This window comes from Marmota flaviventris, chromosome 18 (assembly GCF_047511675.1).
Source record: "Marmota flaviventris isolate mMarFla1 chromosome 18, mMarFla1.hap1, whole genome shotgun sequence".
NCBI classification, from domain to species: Eukaryota; Metazoa; Chordata; class Mammalia; order Rodentia; family Sciuridae; genus Marmota; species Marmota flaviventris.
Genome location: NC_092515.1, coordinates 54869947 through 54887786, shown reverse-complemented (window position 1 = coordinate 54887786; position 17840 = coordinate 54869947). Strand labels below are relative to the sequence as shown.

Here is a 17840-nt window from a genome sequence, read left to right as displayed (position 1 = left end):
CACGTCTCTGAGGGACTTCAACACACCTACCGACCTCAAGCTGAAGTGTCCCTGGGCTTGGGATCCTGAGGGCTCCTTTTGTTTTCCTGAATCCTCTTATGGAGAGGCGCTGGGCGTGGGAGGTAGATGGGCCTGTGGGACCACCTGGCGTGGAGGAAGGAGGCATTGCCACCAGCACGAGGCTGTGTCAGCCGCGATCCGGCCTCACACACAGAGAGCAACGGGGGGGATGTTTTATTTTGGAGCTGCGACTGAGCCCTGATGTGTGACCCAGGTGCTGGGGCGGGCTTCTAGGACGCGAGCCCAAAGGCAGAGAGAATGATTCAATTTTCCCCAAATTGGCTCATGGACTAGAGATTTCTGAAAACTGTCACCAGCCTACAAAATCCAATACTGCAGCAAGAAAGCTTTGAGGAGGCTGCGTGTGGCACTGAAGCCAGACCCGGAAGGCAAACAACTGCTGCCAGGAAGAGGTGAAGGAAGGACAACCTCATGGGTCAAAGCCCACGGTGTGCATGGCACAGAGAGGGACAGGCAGACATGTCCAGCTCGGTGAGCAGCACTTGGCGCCAGTGCAGAGCGTGTGCCATGAGCCAGCCACTGTCAGGGCACTGAGTCCTGAGGAGCATCCTGTGATGAGGGGATGCAGCAGGCCCCACCTACACACACACACAGAGATGCATGGAGAAGCCTTGCTACAGAAGGGCAGAGCCAGATTCCAGGCTACAGCGGCCCGATTCCAAAATCCACGCTCTTAATACTAACTACCAACATCAAAGAAAACTTTCCACATGTCGAACCCACTGGTTCCGTGCCACCACAAGTGATAGGAAGCATAAACCAGGTGCTTGCTCTGCCCAAGTATCAAGGAGCTCGGCTGAAGCCAGGCCTCCCTACACACTCAGATGGCTAGGAGTGCTGCTGAAATCATTATGAATAATGTACATGTTGTCACCATGGACAGTAGACTCCTGAGGGCAAGGACAGTGTTGTATGTATCTATATGTGCTCAGAGTCCAGTGGGACACCTGGCATAAAGTGTCAATCAACGTTAGCTCATGGACTAGGTTTCTGAAAACTGTCAAATCAACGTTTGTTGACTGAATAAGGATGCCATTGGACAACCAGCAGACGCGTGACGTGATCAGCGCTGTGTTCGATGCATATTTAAACACCAAAAGCACAGACTGTAAGATCCTCGGAGACAGAACCTTGGCTTCCTGAGTCTCTGCCATGTCAGAAGTTCTTGGGGCAGTTCATGACTCAGATAGAGGGGGTGACAACTTCTGCTGAATGAAACCGGGGAAGGAAAGCATAAGACAGGAAGCCAGGAGAGCTGGGTAGTGAAGGCACCGTGGGCAGAGACTTGCAGGAGGCAAAGGCCTGTGCTAGGTGGACAAGCTTGGACGAGGTCCTTCCAAGAGAAGAGAACAAGAGAGACAGGAAGAGATGAACAGAGTGAGAGATCAGTCAGACATGAGCCTGGACAGACAGATGGGAGCTGGACCACTCAGGTGCCCGAAGCACCTCGTTTTCTTTGCTCATACTTGGATAGAACATTATCCTGGTACTGGGTGTGTGCTAAGTACTCAGGTACCATCCTTAGTACTTTATGAACAAGACTGTGTCCATCTTCACGCCCTATTACCATCCAGTGGTACAAGGAGGAGGAAACTGAGTCAACAAGAAGCAAAGGTCACCTGGCTCTTTAAGTGGCAGAAACAGGCTGCAAACTCAGGCCACCAGATCCTTGGTCTGTCACTTAAACCCACGTAATATTTTATACCTTGGTTCCTTTAGGTCGAGGAAGCTGGCAGGTCTTTGCAGCCCTTCCCCAAAGGGAGCCTGGTGCTAGACAGAGACACACTGGTAACTAGATGAGTCCCTTCTAACAGCTTCCACACTGAATCTGGGTGGGCTGCTTATTCTTCTTAAATACAGTCTTAATATGCCCCCAGTTTGTCCACTTTCAAATTTAAAATACGTCCTACCTTTTTTTAAAAAAATCTATATTTAATTATTCGGCATCAGTGAAATTTCACTTTGGGGAATGATAATCTAACATAAATGAATGCTTCCAATAGAAAAAGCTGTAATTTAAAATAAATTACTTTGTTAGTCAGAAAAAAAATTTGCTCTCTTCATAGGAAGAGAAAATTATTATCTGGTATTAGGTAGCTCGAGTCAATTAGAAAATTGCATCAATAGCAAAGAACCAAATAACCCCCCTAAACTCCTCCTCTCCCAGCGCAGATTTCACTGCTGATCCCGGCCACAGAGTGGGCCGCCTGCTCTGGCCTGAGTTTCATTAAGGCTTAAAGTCAATTAAGCCACGAATTGGAACAATCGTTCCTCCTTTGCAAAGTATTGATGGTTGTTCCCCCCGCCCCCTGGCCGCTTTAGGGCTTTTCCAGCACTCACAGAGAGATTTATGTTACACAATTTCTTTCTGATTAAAACAAATCATAGCTCAACAATTCTAATTTCCTCCTTTCTAAGCAAGAAATGATCAGAGAACACTGAAAAGTGATCAACCACTACCCCATGCAAAGGCTGGCACCGCAAGACTCCACAGGAGCTGCTGGAGAGCTTCTCTCCACCTGTATCTACCTGTCTTTGCCTACCGGCCTCTACCTCTCTGTCCCTCCTCCATCTGAGCCCTCCTCCATGTCTAACTGCCTGCCTGGCTCTCTCTCTGTACGCCTGTCTCTGTCTCTCCCATTAATCTCTTTTGGTATACATTTATCTTAACAGACTTCAGGACAATTACTTATTAATCAAAACGGAAGAGGGACATTGGAAGCAAAGCCAACCCAAGCTGGTTCTTCTGACCTAACAGGAAACAAGAAGGTCTTCACATTGACCTTCAAAACCCCCATCATCTCAGGCCTTTTAAAGCAGTTACAGACTTCTGGTTACAGACATCCCTGACCTGGTGGAGGAGAGGAAGGTGATGGCAGTGAGTCTCCTGGATCCATCCACTGGCCCTTTCATGCATCCCCTCTATTGCCGGTTCTGCCTGAGGAGCTGATCTTTCCATAAAGATGTCCACTTTTCTGTCCTTCAGAATCAAGTAGATTTAGGAGTCTACTTACAGCCAATTGTCACTTATCCACAGTGACAAGGAAAGCAGTTAACTGAGACTTCCCAAATAGGGTTAATAATTCTCAAAGAACTACAATAAAATGCTTTTAATACAATGTACTTTAAATAACGACCCTTTCTTGAACAAGATAGAAGGTGGTTGAAAGATCGGTGACACTTGTACCATCAATATGAAAATCAATTCACAAAGCTCAATACCCAAAATGTAGACATCTGGTTATTTGCACCTTGTGCTAGTCTGCTTTCCAAAACTAACCAGATAAACTGCCCCTTCCTGCAGGGCAGGATACTGCTAGCTGGGTCACAGCTCTCATGGCTCAGCTGTCAGCCCCGTTTACCTCTCATTCCTTCAATGCATATGGAATGAACATACATGCTATCCCCTGGGTATGCTCCAAGAGGAATGAGATGGGCGAGGATGGGTCCTCACACAGCATTCCTGTTACTGATATACCATGTCAGCAGGCACGAGGTCCTGGACATCCCTGTGCCTCCTGACTTCACATGAGAATAGAATTCATATGAGCAACCAAACAGGTCTATCACAAAGATGAATTAATGCACTTAAAGTGCTCAGCACAGTGACTAGAACACAAGAATCATGCCATGGTCATATTTATTATCATAAAAGAAGGAGAACTAAACCACCCAAATTCAACATGAAGCATCAGGCACCACATCTCCATTTTGAGGCAATTCTACATTCATTAAAAAAAAAAAAAATTGACACATGTTCACTGTTCATACCCTGCCTTCTGGTGCAAAGGTGCCCTTACTACCAGGCTGACTGCAGTCTACCACACTTCATTCTTCAAGGGTCCTGCTATGAGGCACATGAAGAAACTCTTTCCTGAACTATCTCAAGCTACTATGTGCCCTCTCACAAGCTCCCCTAGTGCTGGCCTGGATTCTATGGCAGTATCACCTCATTAAAAAGTCCTTCTACACGGTCTGTGATCACCTACTGCATCTAGTAACATAAGAGATATTTGGACAATTTTTCTGAAAAATCTTGGGGTGGAGCTGATTGGTACCAGTCTTGGTTGGTAACTGGGTTATGAGAACACTTGACTTTAGCAAGCCAAAACAAAAAATTTGAACCTGCCCTCTTAGAAAAAGCAAAGAGAGCAAGAGTTGGCGAGTGGTACTTCTCAACTTCTGCACGTATCCCAATCTCCTGGAGGGATGGCAGAACACAGATCGCTGGGGCCCCATCTCCACAGACCCTGTCTTGTAGTTTGGGGATAGATCCTAAGAATCTGCCTTTCTAACAAGTTCTCAGTTGATGTGGACACTGTGGGTCAGGACTCGTGCTCTGAGGAACACAGTCTGAGATTCTACAACCTTGAAAACTATAGGGATTAATAATGAAAGACTATGGAGCCGATAACAGATGTGCCCTAGCCTTTCCTGCCTTAAAATGAGCACCCTGCGAGCCCCTACCCCCTTCTATTTTTGTCTTCTTGCTTACAATTTGATGCAGGCTTTAAGCATCCTGTAATTCATCAACTAATTCTCTCCTGGCTACACATTCTAAGTAATTAAAGTTCAGTAATAACTTATTCTTTCTGCTCCAGCACCTGCATTTCATTTGTTTATTTTCCCAGAGTCATAAATCTGAAGGGCTGTCAAAGCGCCATAATATTAGTGCAATAATCAAAGTTAATTAGTCCCTCTCAATAAACAACAACAAAGCCATTACAAAGATGCATGAAGTTTCTCCCAGCTACCCAGTTTACAGACTGCATTGTAGTCCCAACAATTCGAATCTCAAGATTGTCGGCAAACAGGGCAGAGTTCCTCAGTCACTTCAAAGAGGACTGTGCTCTTGGCTTGTGCTGATTCATTAACTCCAGCCCCCGCATCTGCTGCCTGCTGCGGGACAAGAGGGCTGACAAAGTGCTCCCCAGATGCCTAGCCTTGCCATGCGCGTCCCAAGCTCCAATAATGAAAGAGGACAAGGGTTGCAAAGAAATGAGAGGGGCCAATCGCACTGCCAACTTTCAGTAACCCCGTATCCTCAATAACTCTGGGTTTATTATTTAGGGAGTTTGAGGGATGCAAGTATTAGTTGGGTTTGATAAGGCGGCAGCCAGTGGAACTAAGGGCAGAGCCAGGGCTGGTGGGCAGAGGGCTCCTGGAAGAAGGTTCTGCCCTCATTACAAGGGAGACTGGTAATGAAGAGATGGGCAAGACAGGATGGACTGCCAGGGAGCGAGGGGCTAATCCATCAGAAAAGGAGCTCACACCAAACCTAGATACCCCTGATCAGAGAGGGAAATGGGGCCTGCATGCTGTTAGTAAGTAGAGACTCCCAACCTCCCTAAGAAAGGGTCACTAGGTTCAGCCCACACTCTGGTGGAGGAGAATCAAGCTCCACCTCTGCAAGAGAGGATCACCCAAGAATTTGCGGCTACCCTGTACAACCACTAAAGCCACTTCTGAGCCTTCCTTTTATAAGGTCTTCAAAACCATCTGCATCCCCCAATTGACTGTGGGACAGAGACTTGTTCCAAGGAATCCGCTACGAACATGGGGTGGGCTTGGCCAGCTCCACTTTTCTTCAGCACTAACCCGAGTCACTACCAGGACAGGGACACAGTGCACATGACAGTGCCCTCTCTGCCTGCTGGAATGGAAGGCGCTCCTGCTCCTTCCCTCAAAGTCAATCAAAGTTTGACTTCGATTAAGAAATGAAGAGAGGCTTGGCTACTTATGCTCTGGCCATTTAGCAAAAATGATGCAAGCTCACAGGAGGTAGGCCTTGGGGCTCCTGGGATGGAATGAACTTACTTGGCATATCAAAAAGACATGGGGGCCAGGGGAAGATGCTACATGGATGCTCAGGTCCCTCCCAAACCCTTATGCTGTCATCCCCTTCCCCATCTGAGAGGGGTCTTTGAGAGGTACTTAGGCTGGGAGAACAGAGAAGGGAAAGAATTAATGTCCTTACAGGAGGAGAAAGGGAACCATCCCCTCACTCGCTCCCTTCTCCCTCTCTGTCCCTGCCCCCCTTTCTCTACTCTCCACCACAGTAAGCAGATGCCTGTGTGTTCACCAGGAAGAAGGACCTCACCGAGCACCCAGGCATCCCTGACTTCCGGCCTCCAGAACCCTGAGGAATAAATGCTCCTCACACCACCAGCCCAGGCACTGCTGCCAGGGCAATCTGAACCAGGAGGAAGAGGACTGTTTCCCCAACAGGATCCACAAGTGCATCCATTTTCGGGAACTGTGCTGGACAAGACAGCCTCTCCTGCAGCTCCATTCACTGAACCCCCACCGGGTGCCAGATCCTGAGCAGCAGATTCTGTGTGCCACTCACTCCGTCCTTACAACCACAGAGAGCCATTATGATGAGAGCCCTCCTGCAGGCAAATAAGCCCAAGTTGAAAGACTGACCAGCTCTGCCCAGGGATGCCAGGGAGCCAGTGTGGGTACCAGTTCCATCGCGGGTCAGTAGGACTCCAGACCAAACAGTACCCCTCCTCCTCTGAGCTGCCTCTGCATAGATTAAAAGTCAGTTCTGTTTGAAATATTTAAATATTTATTTATTTGTCTAAAATAAACCTGCCCTGTCACCATCTAAGAGAGGCTGCCTGGTCTCCAGTTGCATCTCTATTTGTCCTTGTGTGGAAGGTTTTAACAGCACAGGACTGGTCTCCTCTGCTTAATCTCACACACACTACATCTGAAGCCTCTGAATGCCCCATAATAAATATGAAAAACAGTCTCAAGCTTATTTTTTTTTCCTCTTAAATAACAGAACCTAAAAGCTGAGCAGCCAGAAGCAGGCCTTTCAGCCTGGCTCAAAACCATGCAAAGATGAAATCCATCTCTTCAAACTATGTCAAAATTGCTTAATAAGAACTCAGGGGACCCCATATTAATGGGAGGGTACATCTGCTTTGGTTGCACATGACTGGGAGAGAGGGTCTGCAGCTAGCCACCTGTGCCTGACTTCTACCCTTTAAAGCCCTGTGGTTAATCACAGCACTTGTTACAGAAAGGTTACAATGGAGATAAAGTTCGAAAAGACTCACTTTAAAACCGTAAGCAGTGGTCAAGGTGGATGGGGGGGGGGGGGAAGAGGTGGTGAGCAAAGAATAATGAATAGTAGGTAAGAATAAGCCAATGGAAAGTTCTTAGGAGCAGAAATGAAATGGGAAACTTGGAGGGAAGAACCAAGCACAATTTTTAGGTATTCTGAAGACAGAGAAAACTCAGAATATTTTAGCAACCAATTATGTCTATGAGCAGGATAAATAATTTATTATCTGATAAAGAATCTTTCCTGGGCCTGTGACAAGAAAGGTCAAATAGGCAACTTAAGTAGAACAATAAACCCACTGCGGGGCGAAGAGAAGCGTGAAGGCGCAGGGCAGGGGTTCTTTGACCAGGTCGCTCAACCCCGGGATCACAAAGGGTACAGAGGATGCTCTTTGCCAGGGACCACAGCACTGACACATAGTCAATGTTAGGAAACATTCATACACATACATGTGAATGTCTATGAATACAACACGGGGCTAAATACTTGACAAACCCAGGCCAACCTTCTGCACCACACACACCAGGAATTTTGGATTGTTGGAGAACCTTGGGATCCAGAGGTATGGCTACCCATCCTGGACCCACCACTTCCCTCCCACCAGGGTGAGCTTTTGTGGTCTCAGCAGGGTCTAAGTGCTGAGTAGAGTGACTAAGGGCCTTGGACAAGGAAATAGGGGGACCCATCCCACCTGCAGGTAACAATAAATGATAGTTGGAAACACAAGCATCCCAGGGAAGAGTTTTAGGAGTTTGCCTTTACTGTGAGTGTGTGCCTATTGATTCGAGCGAGTGGTTTATGCAGTTCTCGCTGGTTCACAGACTTGTTTATTTCATACTTTATTTATTGAAAATCCAATACTCTGCAGAAAAACAATTTCTAAAGCAAAGAAATGGGGAACCAATCTAGAGGCTGATTTAGGATGAACTTCCCCCATAATCTATGAGTATTAATAATATTAACAGTCTTATGTTTTGGTTCAGCTGAGGATCATTTGGAACTATGGGGACCAGGTCTGTAACCAGCAATGCACTGAATGGTGGCAGCTTGTCCCAGCCAAGATGCCAGCTCAGACAGGCGCCAGGCTGGCATGCTGGCCTCCACACGCAGCAGGCCTCGCCCCGGGACCTACACACATCCCACCTGAGGGCCACTCTTAGGAAAGTCAAGCTACAGGAATGCACGTTCAGTACCAAAGGAGATGGGGGAGTTCCTGTACGCAGCAAAGCGACATCGGCTCACGAAGTGACTGGGTGCATTTGAGGGAGCCTAAAAGTGGCTGCATTTCTGGAGAAGTTCTTAAAGCTGTGAGCAATTCATTGCTCAGCATCCTCATCCCTCCCTAACATGACATGAAAATGAAGGGTGTCAGAACCTATTAAAAACGCAGCAAACTGTTGAACCCATGAACCTAATACAGCGCGTGGTACTAAGGGTTTCGATCCAGTCACTCTTTCCAGTGCTTATTAACGAGGCCCCCATGACATGACACCACGGGAGCTTTCCTCTTCACACCAAGGAGATAAACAGGCTGAGCACCAACGCAACTGAAGACTGAGATGATTACCATCCTGCAGCATCAAACCATGTGGCTGGGACCAACTGAGCATGCGCAGTCTCCTGAAACATGCACATTCTATTGCCTCTGACTAATAAATCTTTTATTTTTACCCCTCGCCTCCCTGCTTTCTCAATAACCACTTTGATATAGACCCTTGCTTGCTGTTCCTGATGACTAATCCCTTAATCATCTTTCCTAAATATATGCAAAGTGTAGTTCTTTGTAAATACAAAAGAAAAAGCAATCACATAAATAATTAAGATGGCTTTTCACATGACAGTTGAGTGCTAATATGAGGTACACTGGAAATCAACAAACTAAATACACATCTATTAAAACGTAGGAGTCCAGACATATGAAGACAGAAGAAAAATTCATTGCCCCTGCACTCGAATCCTGCTGATGAACATCCTCCCCGCAGCGCCTCTCAGCCACTGGGTGAGGGTGGGGAAAGCAAGCGTCACCCTGCACTTCACGTATGAATGAGAATTTATTATCATTATTGTTATTAATAGCAGCAGCTAACATTTAGTTGTGCACTTAATCTTTCCACACAATGTGTTAATGCTTTATACACATACAGTCAGTGTGTTCAATAGAACCACCTATATCTCTTGACAGAGACATGATCATTTGTAATTTATACATGGAGAAAGCAAAGTTTAGGCAAGTTAAGAAACTTGCCCAAGGTCAGAGGGTGTGTGTGCTTCTAATCTTTCCAATTTAACATATTTTATAACAATGGTCATCACCCAGTCGTGGTTTGCACCCCCAGGAAACACGGCAATGTCTAGACACATCTTTGGTTGACCCGGTAGCGCTGGGATGAAGGGCGAGGGTGAGGGAAATCCTAGTGAGCTCAGGGTCCTACAAGCTCTAGGACAGTGTGAGACCCAGCCCGTGGACTGAGGCTAGTGCTCCAAGAAGATGCCACGAGACGCCTTGAGGATCTGATGTTTGGGACCTCCTGGGACTCTTCATTAAGTGGGTAAAACGAGCGTCGCTGAGCCAGATCCCTGATGCATGCACCTGGCTCACAGCATGTCCTCCCGGCCAGCCTCCAGGAGACTGGAAGTCCAGGCCAAACTGACAGACAGGACAGGAAAAAGCCTAGGCTTCCAGTCTCTCACAGAGACCCAGCCTCAGACTAAATGTCCCCGGGACAATCCTACCCCGTGATAGGGGACTGGGATCATGACACACGCTGGGGTGTCGGGTGGGCCAAACAGTAACACCAAGAGAGGCATTGGCCCCTCTTGCCACGTCAGCCCACTTCTCCCACCAAACTGACTCACCCCGAGGGCTGTCCCAGGCCCAGTGGATGCAAGACTCAGGGCGCCCACACCTCACTGGAGGTCAGGCCCCACTGTGAGCTCTCTCGCACGTCCTGTTCCACCCTTGGCAGGGTACCAACGGCCACAGGTGAGGCCGGCTGGCCACTTCTAACCACCCTCCCCCAGTCTGGATCTGCCCAGCCACAGCCCCACCCACTTTTCTTCCTGAAAATGACTAGAAGGTCAGTGGGAACCTCAGGCCCATCTGCTCCAGCTCCTCCCAACCTTCTCCTCTACAGGACCATAAGTTTTACATCACAAGTTCCCCCCCCCCCACCTCAAGGATCTAGAACTTAGAAAGCAAAATGGGAAACTAATAGGATCCCACTTTGGCCTTTCGAGAGCTTGCTTTTGATTATCAAGTAAACTCTGATGCCTAATCAGCTATTATTCTTCATGTGCAACACCCCTTAGATGTCCTCAGATCTCAGGACAATGAGTGGGACATGCCATACGTCCATGACAGGGCAACAAAACCCCATTCCAATAGATACCAAGGTTCCAATAGATACCAAGGGACAGCAGAAGCCATGGCACCACAGGACTCAAACACACCTGCCAGGGAATCCTGCACCCACCCCAGGGAAGCAGGAAAAGATGAGCTTCCTGCTCAGTCACAACTGGCTCCTGGTGAGCCCTAAAAAAGAGGAAGCACTCATCTTAAAGGTACAGACACCAGCCTGCAGTCCGGGTAGCAGATGGTGGGGGGCATATCTGTCAGTCCCTGAGCTGCAACACAGGCGTGAGCCCACACCCACAGGAACTTCGTGTAAACGTGAGTGGGGGCTGACAGGCTTCCCCTTTTTTTTCCTCTACACGGAATGGGTTGGCCTCTTAGGAGGGTGGTTTTCTCCTGCTGTCCACGGGATCCTACTGCCTTTTCACGTCCTCTCGTACTTCTAACCTTGGAGCATCCAACACATCTAACAGAAAGGCACATGCCTATGAAAAAAGCAATTATTAGCACTAATAATTGAACATTGAACAGGACTTTTGTTTTTGTTTTTGTTTTTTTGATACCAAGAATGGAACCCAGGGGTGTCCCCAGCCCTTTTATTTTTGAGACCGGGTCTCACTACATATTGCCAAGCCTGGTCCCAACTCAAGCGCCTTGCCTCCATGCCTATCATATAGGTTCTCATTTCTACATGGAAAGTGTTTTCACACAAGCTCCACTTTACAAAGTAGCTCAATCTCCAAAAAAAGAGGCTTGAGAGCTCTGAAAGGGTATCTTGAATGTAAAGGACACCAGAGTGCCTCAGAGTTGCTTCTGCTAAGAGAGATGACCAGTCCTGATTTGAATCACTCAAATAGCACTGACCGACTTTGAAAGCAGAATCTGAACAGTAACAGGGTAGAAAAGCCAGGCCATGGGGTAGAGCAGACAGACTTGCAGTCTGCATAAAGCTAGATGAAGAGCCCTGAGTGCACAAGCTACGCGCTCTGGTGAGTCACCTCTCTCCAACACTATAAAAGGAGATGACAGGCATGTGCATCCCTCCCAAATAAGCAACTCAAGGGCCTGGCCCAGGGCACAGCCCAGGACGGGAATTCAGTGGGGTTGTGAGCTGCCCCATCAGGGTGTGAACAAAGCATTCTGCTGGCAGAAGCCTTGTAGAACATGGTGATCCTGGAATGTACAGGGGAAGCTGAACGAGCAAGCCCAGCCAGGGAGGAACAGCTGAGGATGGAGAAATGAGCTCTCTCTCCAGGACTGGAGCTGAAGATGGCCGGGGAGCCTTGGCACGTGAGTCAGGGTAGAGCCCAACAACCAGGAACTTCTGAGTTTTACAACAAGACACTCTGGCTCGTTCTGAGAATCTCCTGTGAGGCACCGATGTTTCACTACCTTCCCCGCCTGACACCGATATGATCCATCCCAAATGAAGCAGGACACACGGAAGCTGGCTCAAGGCTTGAGAAGCTGGAGTGGAGCAAATTGACCTTGAGAAACACAGGAGGAGGCTTTAACAGTGGGCCAGAGAAGAACTACAAGGTAGAGCCCGCAGGAAACCAGACAAGGAATCTCCAGGGTGGGAGTGGGGCTGGCATGGGACCGTGCACAGCATCCGGTGCACACACCCACTCTGTCCTGCGGTGCAATGCAGCAATGGACCAGAACGATGGCTTTGGGTGAAAAACCTGAGTCTGTGCCAGCACAGTACAGGGCAGGGAGGAGCGCGCACAATACTGTAGGCAGAGAACAAGGGGAGGACGGGACTGAGCATCTCAGGCCTGAAACCTGTAATGGCGACTCTAGTGTTGAAACAGCATGCATTAGTGGGGTGTTGTTCCCGTTTCCTTCCTCATGTCCCCGACAATGAGTATTTGGAATAATTATCTTCCTTGGGCTGCTAGTCTTTCAGGGCACTACACAGCAGAGTGAAAGCACACCACAATAAATTCTATCATCTGAAACTGCCTCCAAGAAACCCAGTTTTGGCCTAAAATGCATAAAGAGATATAACGGTGGCTCTCTGAGGTCATCCCACTCAACCTCCTTTATTAAGGTTAGGAAACTGAGGCACCCGAGAGAAAGCGCCTTGGCCAAGGTCTTGCACTTGGTGAGGGTGGATGCGGGAATTTCTACCTCTGTGCATCGAACAATAATGATGATGTGATAAATGCAGATCAATCTGTTCTCATAAATATTGTGTTCTAAGAGGAGGATAAATTCAGTGATTCAAAAACAACTGTTTTAGCATCACCTCCCAAGACCAGTTTCAACATGAATATCACTAAACAACACATTGCTACAGTATCTCTACGACCACGGGTTTAAAATGTAACATTCAGTGGGGGAAAGTTTGACAAGTTCGACACTACCCAGTGCTGGACAACAGGCAGTATCCTGCACCAACAGCAGGAACTGAAGTTGGAGCAACAACTGGAAACTGCTAGCTGCATTCGTCGAGGGACTCGGGAATCCACTGGTCAGATTCTGCCCAGCGGGTGGGCTCAGCATCTTGAAGACCCATTTTCAGATGAAAGTGCAGGAAAAGAGGATGCAGACAAGACAGACTAGACTGTAAAACAGCATCCCCTGGAAGGGTAAAGCCTCACTGCTGCATGCACAACCACAGAAAGGGAGATGGGCTCAACACTGTGGAGCATGAGCACACGGCAGAGCGGCAAGCCGCAGCGGGAAATAATGAAGCCGACTCATGGGCGCTGATAAGAAAGCATTACCTGCACAATGAAGGAGCACACACAGAATACACGATCTCTTTCTGGAAAAATATATACAAAATGGCTAATGATGCTTCCCATTCTAAGAGAAGGACCAGGAAAAACTTTTCCTTTTTTTTTTTTTTACCTTCACCTTCTGCGGGAAGATTCAGATCACACATGCACGCTGCCACTCGTTCTCTTCTATAAACATCTCTAAAAATCCTTTTAACAGAAACACTCAACAATAATCATAATGAATTGGTCCCAAAATAACAAATCTAGTGAGCTCAAATCAAGAATTCATTATAAACAACTGCATTTGAGACATTTCATGGGAAATGCACCGAAAACACAGAACAAATCTGCCTTTTCTTCACTTTCATGACTTCTCTGTCCAGAACACCAGACATCTTCTTAAGCGAACCACAGCCTAATTCTCCAGCTGGCAAGACACCTTTGACAGTGTTCAGAAAGCTAAGCCAGCCTTGGCAAGGATCGCCCAGCAGCCTTCACTCTGCTCCTCGCCCCGCTGGGCCATCTCCGGCTGCTCCACCCAGGGCCTCTGCACAGTCCTTCCCCTACCCGGCCGACCTTCCCGGTCCTCTCCCTGGGCTCTCCTGAATCTCAGCCCACTCACTCTTCTCCTGCACGGCACTCGACTTCTCCCAACTCCTGGAACTGGCCACTGCCACTCACTACTATTTGACGTGCACACACACACTTGTCATTCTTTGGTCAGGGTCATCTTTCTTCCTTAGTAGGTTGAAATGTTTGCTTGCACTTAGACCCAGCAGCTATCATAGCGGTACACACACACACACACACACACAGGGAAGGCAAGTGGATGATCAAACAGGAGCCCAGTGATCATGCTTTAAAAAAAAAAAAAAAAAAAAAAAAATCAATTAGCACTCGTCCCTATAGACAGCCAGAGCTCAAGCCCTCCAAGGTCCTCCTCCCAGATGCTGCTGCAAGACCCTGTCCACCACCACTGCCCCTCTCTGCTTGGCCCCTTGCATTCAGCAAAGACACACAAGCTTCCCTGGGAAGCCATGAATTCTCCAGGCATGGGCTACCTCTGTGCCTTTGCACACACTGTTACTGCTAAGAAAGCCTCTCCCTGACACTCGCAGGGCTCACTCCGGACTTCACAACAAGGCTGTCAGCAGCCATCCGTCCCTTGCTGCTTTCCTGTCCTTCACCATACTTACACCAACCTGAGAGAATGGTAAACTTCAAACTTGGTTATATTACTCCTACCTAGAGGGTAAGCCCACGAGGCCAGGGATTTGTTTTGTTTGATGCCATATCTTAAGTCCCAAGATTATTTCAAGGTCTCAGTAAATGTTCCCCCATCAACAGCTCCACATCGACATCTATGCTCTAAAGGGAGAAAAGCAAAAAATCCAGGGACTGGGTGAAAGCCAACTCCTTTCTAATCCTAAAACACGTGATAAACAACCTCCTACTCGCATCCACGGGCATTGACGACATTTTATTTTCCTTAACAAATGAGTTAAGTGAGTAAACATCCTCAACCCACTGACCAACAAAGCAGAAGACTCTGACAATGGCTATAAACAATGCGTGCACAGTAACAGCTTGCTCGTGCTTTCATTCATAAAGTAAACAATGTGAAGACCACTCTAGAAATGAAGACATTATTCCAAGAGCAATAACCCTTACACTCCGCACTAGAGCCTCCGTGTGTTCAGCCCGGCATGCACATCTGGCAATCACACAAGAAAACAGTCAGGCACTTACCCACTCTTCCAAGATGCGTGACACGGCCTCGCTGGCTCTCGCCATATTCCTGCAGGCCAGGATCACGTGGGCACCGTGGAGGGCAAAAGACTTGGCAGTTTCAAACCCTGCAGTTGAAAGAAAAGTCAACATTAGAAAACGCGACAGCAACCTACCAGGCCACACTGTGCTTATGCCCAACACCATCTGCATAACCTAGTGATTCTCAGCAAGAGGCAATTCTGTCCCCCAGGGGACAGGTTCAGCATCTGGAGACATCTTTGTGGGCAAACTTGGGGGTGGTGCTGCAGGAACCTAGTGAATAGAGGCCAGAGAAAAACAAAACAGCTGACCATATGCCAGTCAGCACCCACCATAACTAATCACCTGGTCCGAAATGTCAACAGGATGAGGCAAAAAAAAACTTGCCCAAGGGACAAGGCAATTTCCAAGATGAAGGAGGAGCCATAGAAGAGTTCAAGGCACAGCCTGCCCTTGAACCATGGACCATGACCAGGACCAGGTCTCTGAGACAATGGAGGTTTCCAGCACCTCTGCTTCCAACAATGATAGTCAAGGTTTCCTAGATCCTCTCCTACCTCCAACTAGGAAAATTAGACAGTATTCACGTACCCATCTGCATGTGCATGTGTACGTATGTACGTACGTACGTACACACACACACACACACACACACGCACGCGCCGCGCGCGCCCACCTGTTTTAAACAGAGAATACTGACAAGACTGAGAAAAGCTGAAAGGCTGGCATCGAGCTGGGTTTCTCCCCTCAAGCACTATTCCAGATCCCAAAAGTTGAGGTGGAGAGCCTAAGGAAATGGGCTGAGCTTCTGGCAGTCTTAACAAAGAAAGCCACAAGTTCAAGCCCAAGGGCCACCAAGAAAGGGTCTCCAATAAACGCACCACTCTTTAGTTAGGAGCCCAGCAGGTGACTGCCCTCATATTAGAACCAAAGACAAGCCAGCCTGAACAGATCAGCCTCCTGCCATTTCAGTTTTGATTGGATGAAAGTGATCTGTCCCCAACTGCCAAAGCAAGAGAAGATGCTGCATTCTCTAGAGGAAGATGCCATCAGCCTGAGACACACATTATCACTGCAACCACAGCAGAGTTTCATGTAAAATCTCTTCCATGCCAGCAAAAACAAGAAGGCACACAAAGACACAAGCCTTCAACAAAAGCAAGATGAGAAAAAAACAGAAACAAATACACAGGAGGTCTATATAGTGACATCATGAGAAACGGTGACTAAAATCATAATTAATATATTCAAGGAATGAAAAGATGGAAAAAAGATTTTGTCAGGGAACTGAAAGCAATAAAAAATAATCAAATAGATATTATGAAATTCAAATACTACAGCATAATAAAGAATTCAAAGCACTGGTTAAATAGAAGACACAGTTAAGAGAAGATTTGAGTACTAGAAAATAGGTCAAAAGAAAATACCCAAAAGGAAGCTTAAAAATAAAATTAAAAGATGATTAATACATCAAGGAACAAAATAAGTACTGAAATATGCTGTCTTATGCCCTTACATACATCTAATTTGAGTCTAAAAGAGGAGGAATAGCTTAAGATATGAACAATATTTGAAAATACACTAATAATTTCCCAAAACTAGTGACAGACATACAGCAGCAAATTAAAAAAGTATCTTGAGCCACAAACAGAAAAAAAAACACATTTGTATCACATTATAATACATAATATTCATGGGTTAAAGTATCCTAAGACCCTTGTCTTATACAGGAAGTAATATAGTATTAATTTACCTTATATTTTAACAAGTCAAATATTTAGATTGAATACCTACCCATTTAATTAGCTAATAGAGAAGAAAAGTACAATAATAACAAGAAGTCAAGAAAGAAGAAAATAAACAAGTCAAATAGAAAACAATAAGTTTGTGTATTTAAACCCAAATATATCTGTAATTGCATTAAATATAAATGGATTAAAGACCGAAACTAAAGGACAAATATAGTCAAACTGTATAAAACACACATAAAATATGGTCCTTAAAAAAGGATGTCTGTTTTATAGCTTTAAACAGAAGGATAAAGAGCTCAAAGGTAAAAGAAAGGAAAGACACATCATGTAATACGAGCCAAAAGAAATGTGGCTTAGTTACATGAATTCAAGAAGAGGGCTGGGGTGCAGTTCAGAGGTAGAATGCTTGCCTAGCATGCATGAGGCCCCGAGTTTGATTCCCAGTACCAAGAAAAGAAAAATGTAGCACATTAAACCTAAAACAAGCAGAAGGAAGAAAATAAAAACTTAAATATAAAATACAGAGAAAAAAATTGACTGTTAGTTCTTTGGGAAAGAAATACTAAAATTGATAAAGGACTACGAAGACAGAGCAAACAGGAGAGTGAGAGTCAGCACACAGATGATCAACATCAGGGAAAGTACAAGGACATCACCAGGTGACACCAAACACAGGCAGGGCAGAGGGGTGGGAGGGAGGGGGCAGGGGGCTAGCAAGGATGGTGGAATGTGATGGACACCATTATCCAAAGTACATGCACGAAGACACGAATTGGTGTCAATATACTTTATATACAACCAGAGAAATGTAAAATTGTGCTGTATATGCGTAATAAGAGTTGTAATGTATTCCTCTGACATTTTATAAAAATAAAAATAAAAGAGACAAGTGGGGTTACATCAAAGAAAAGGCCCCTGAATGTGAAAGGAAACAGCCAACACAATGAAAAGCCAACCTGCAGGCATGTGCCTGATAAAGAGTTAATATCCAAACACTAAAATGCAATAGCAGAAAAAAAAATCCCAATTTTAAAAATATGTAAAGAAACTTGAGAGGTGCCCTTCTCCAAAGAAGACATACA

At 46.5% G+C, this 17840-nt stretch overlaps 1 protein-coding gene across 4 annotated transcripts in view; it reads right to left on the bottom strand.

The window, feature by feature from the left end:
- Wwox (WW domain containing oxidoreductase) overlaps positions 1-17840 on the bottom strand; it is an 881439-nt gene that overhangs the window by 812862 nt on the left and 50737 nt on the right. For all 4 annotated transcript variants that reach the window (XM_071604445.1, XM_071604446.1, XM_027932969.2 and 1 more), the window contains exon 5: positions 14987-15093. In XM_071604445.1, the coding sequence (XP_071460546.1) occupies positions 14987-15093 (107 nt within the window). The remainder of the gene's footprint in view (positions 1-14986; positions 15094-17840) is intronic.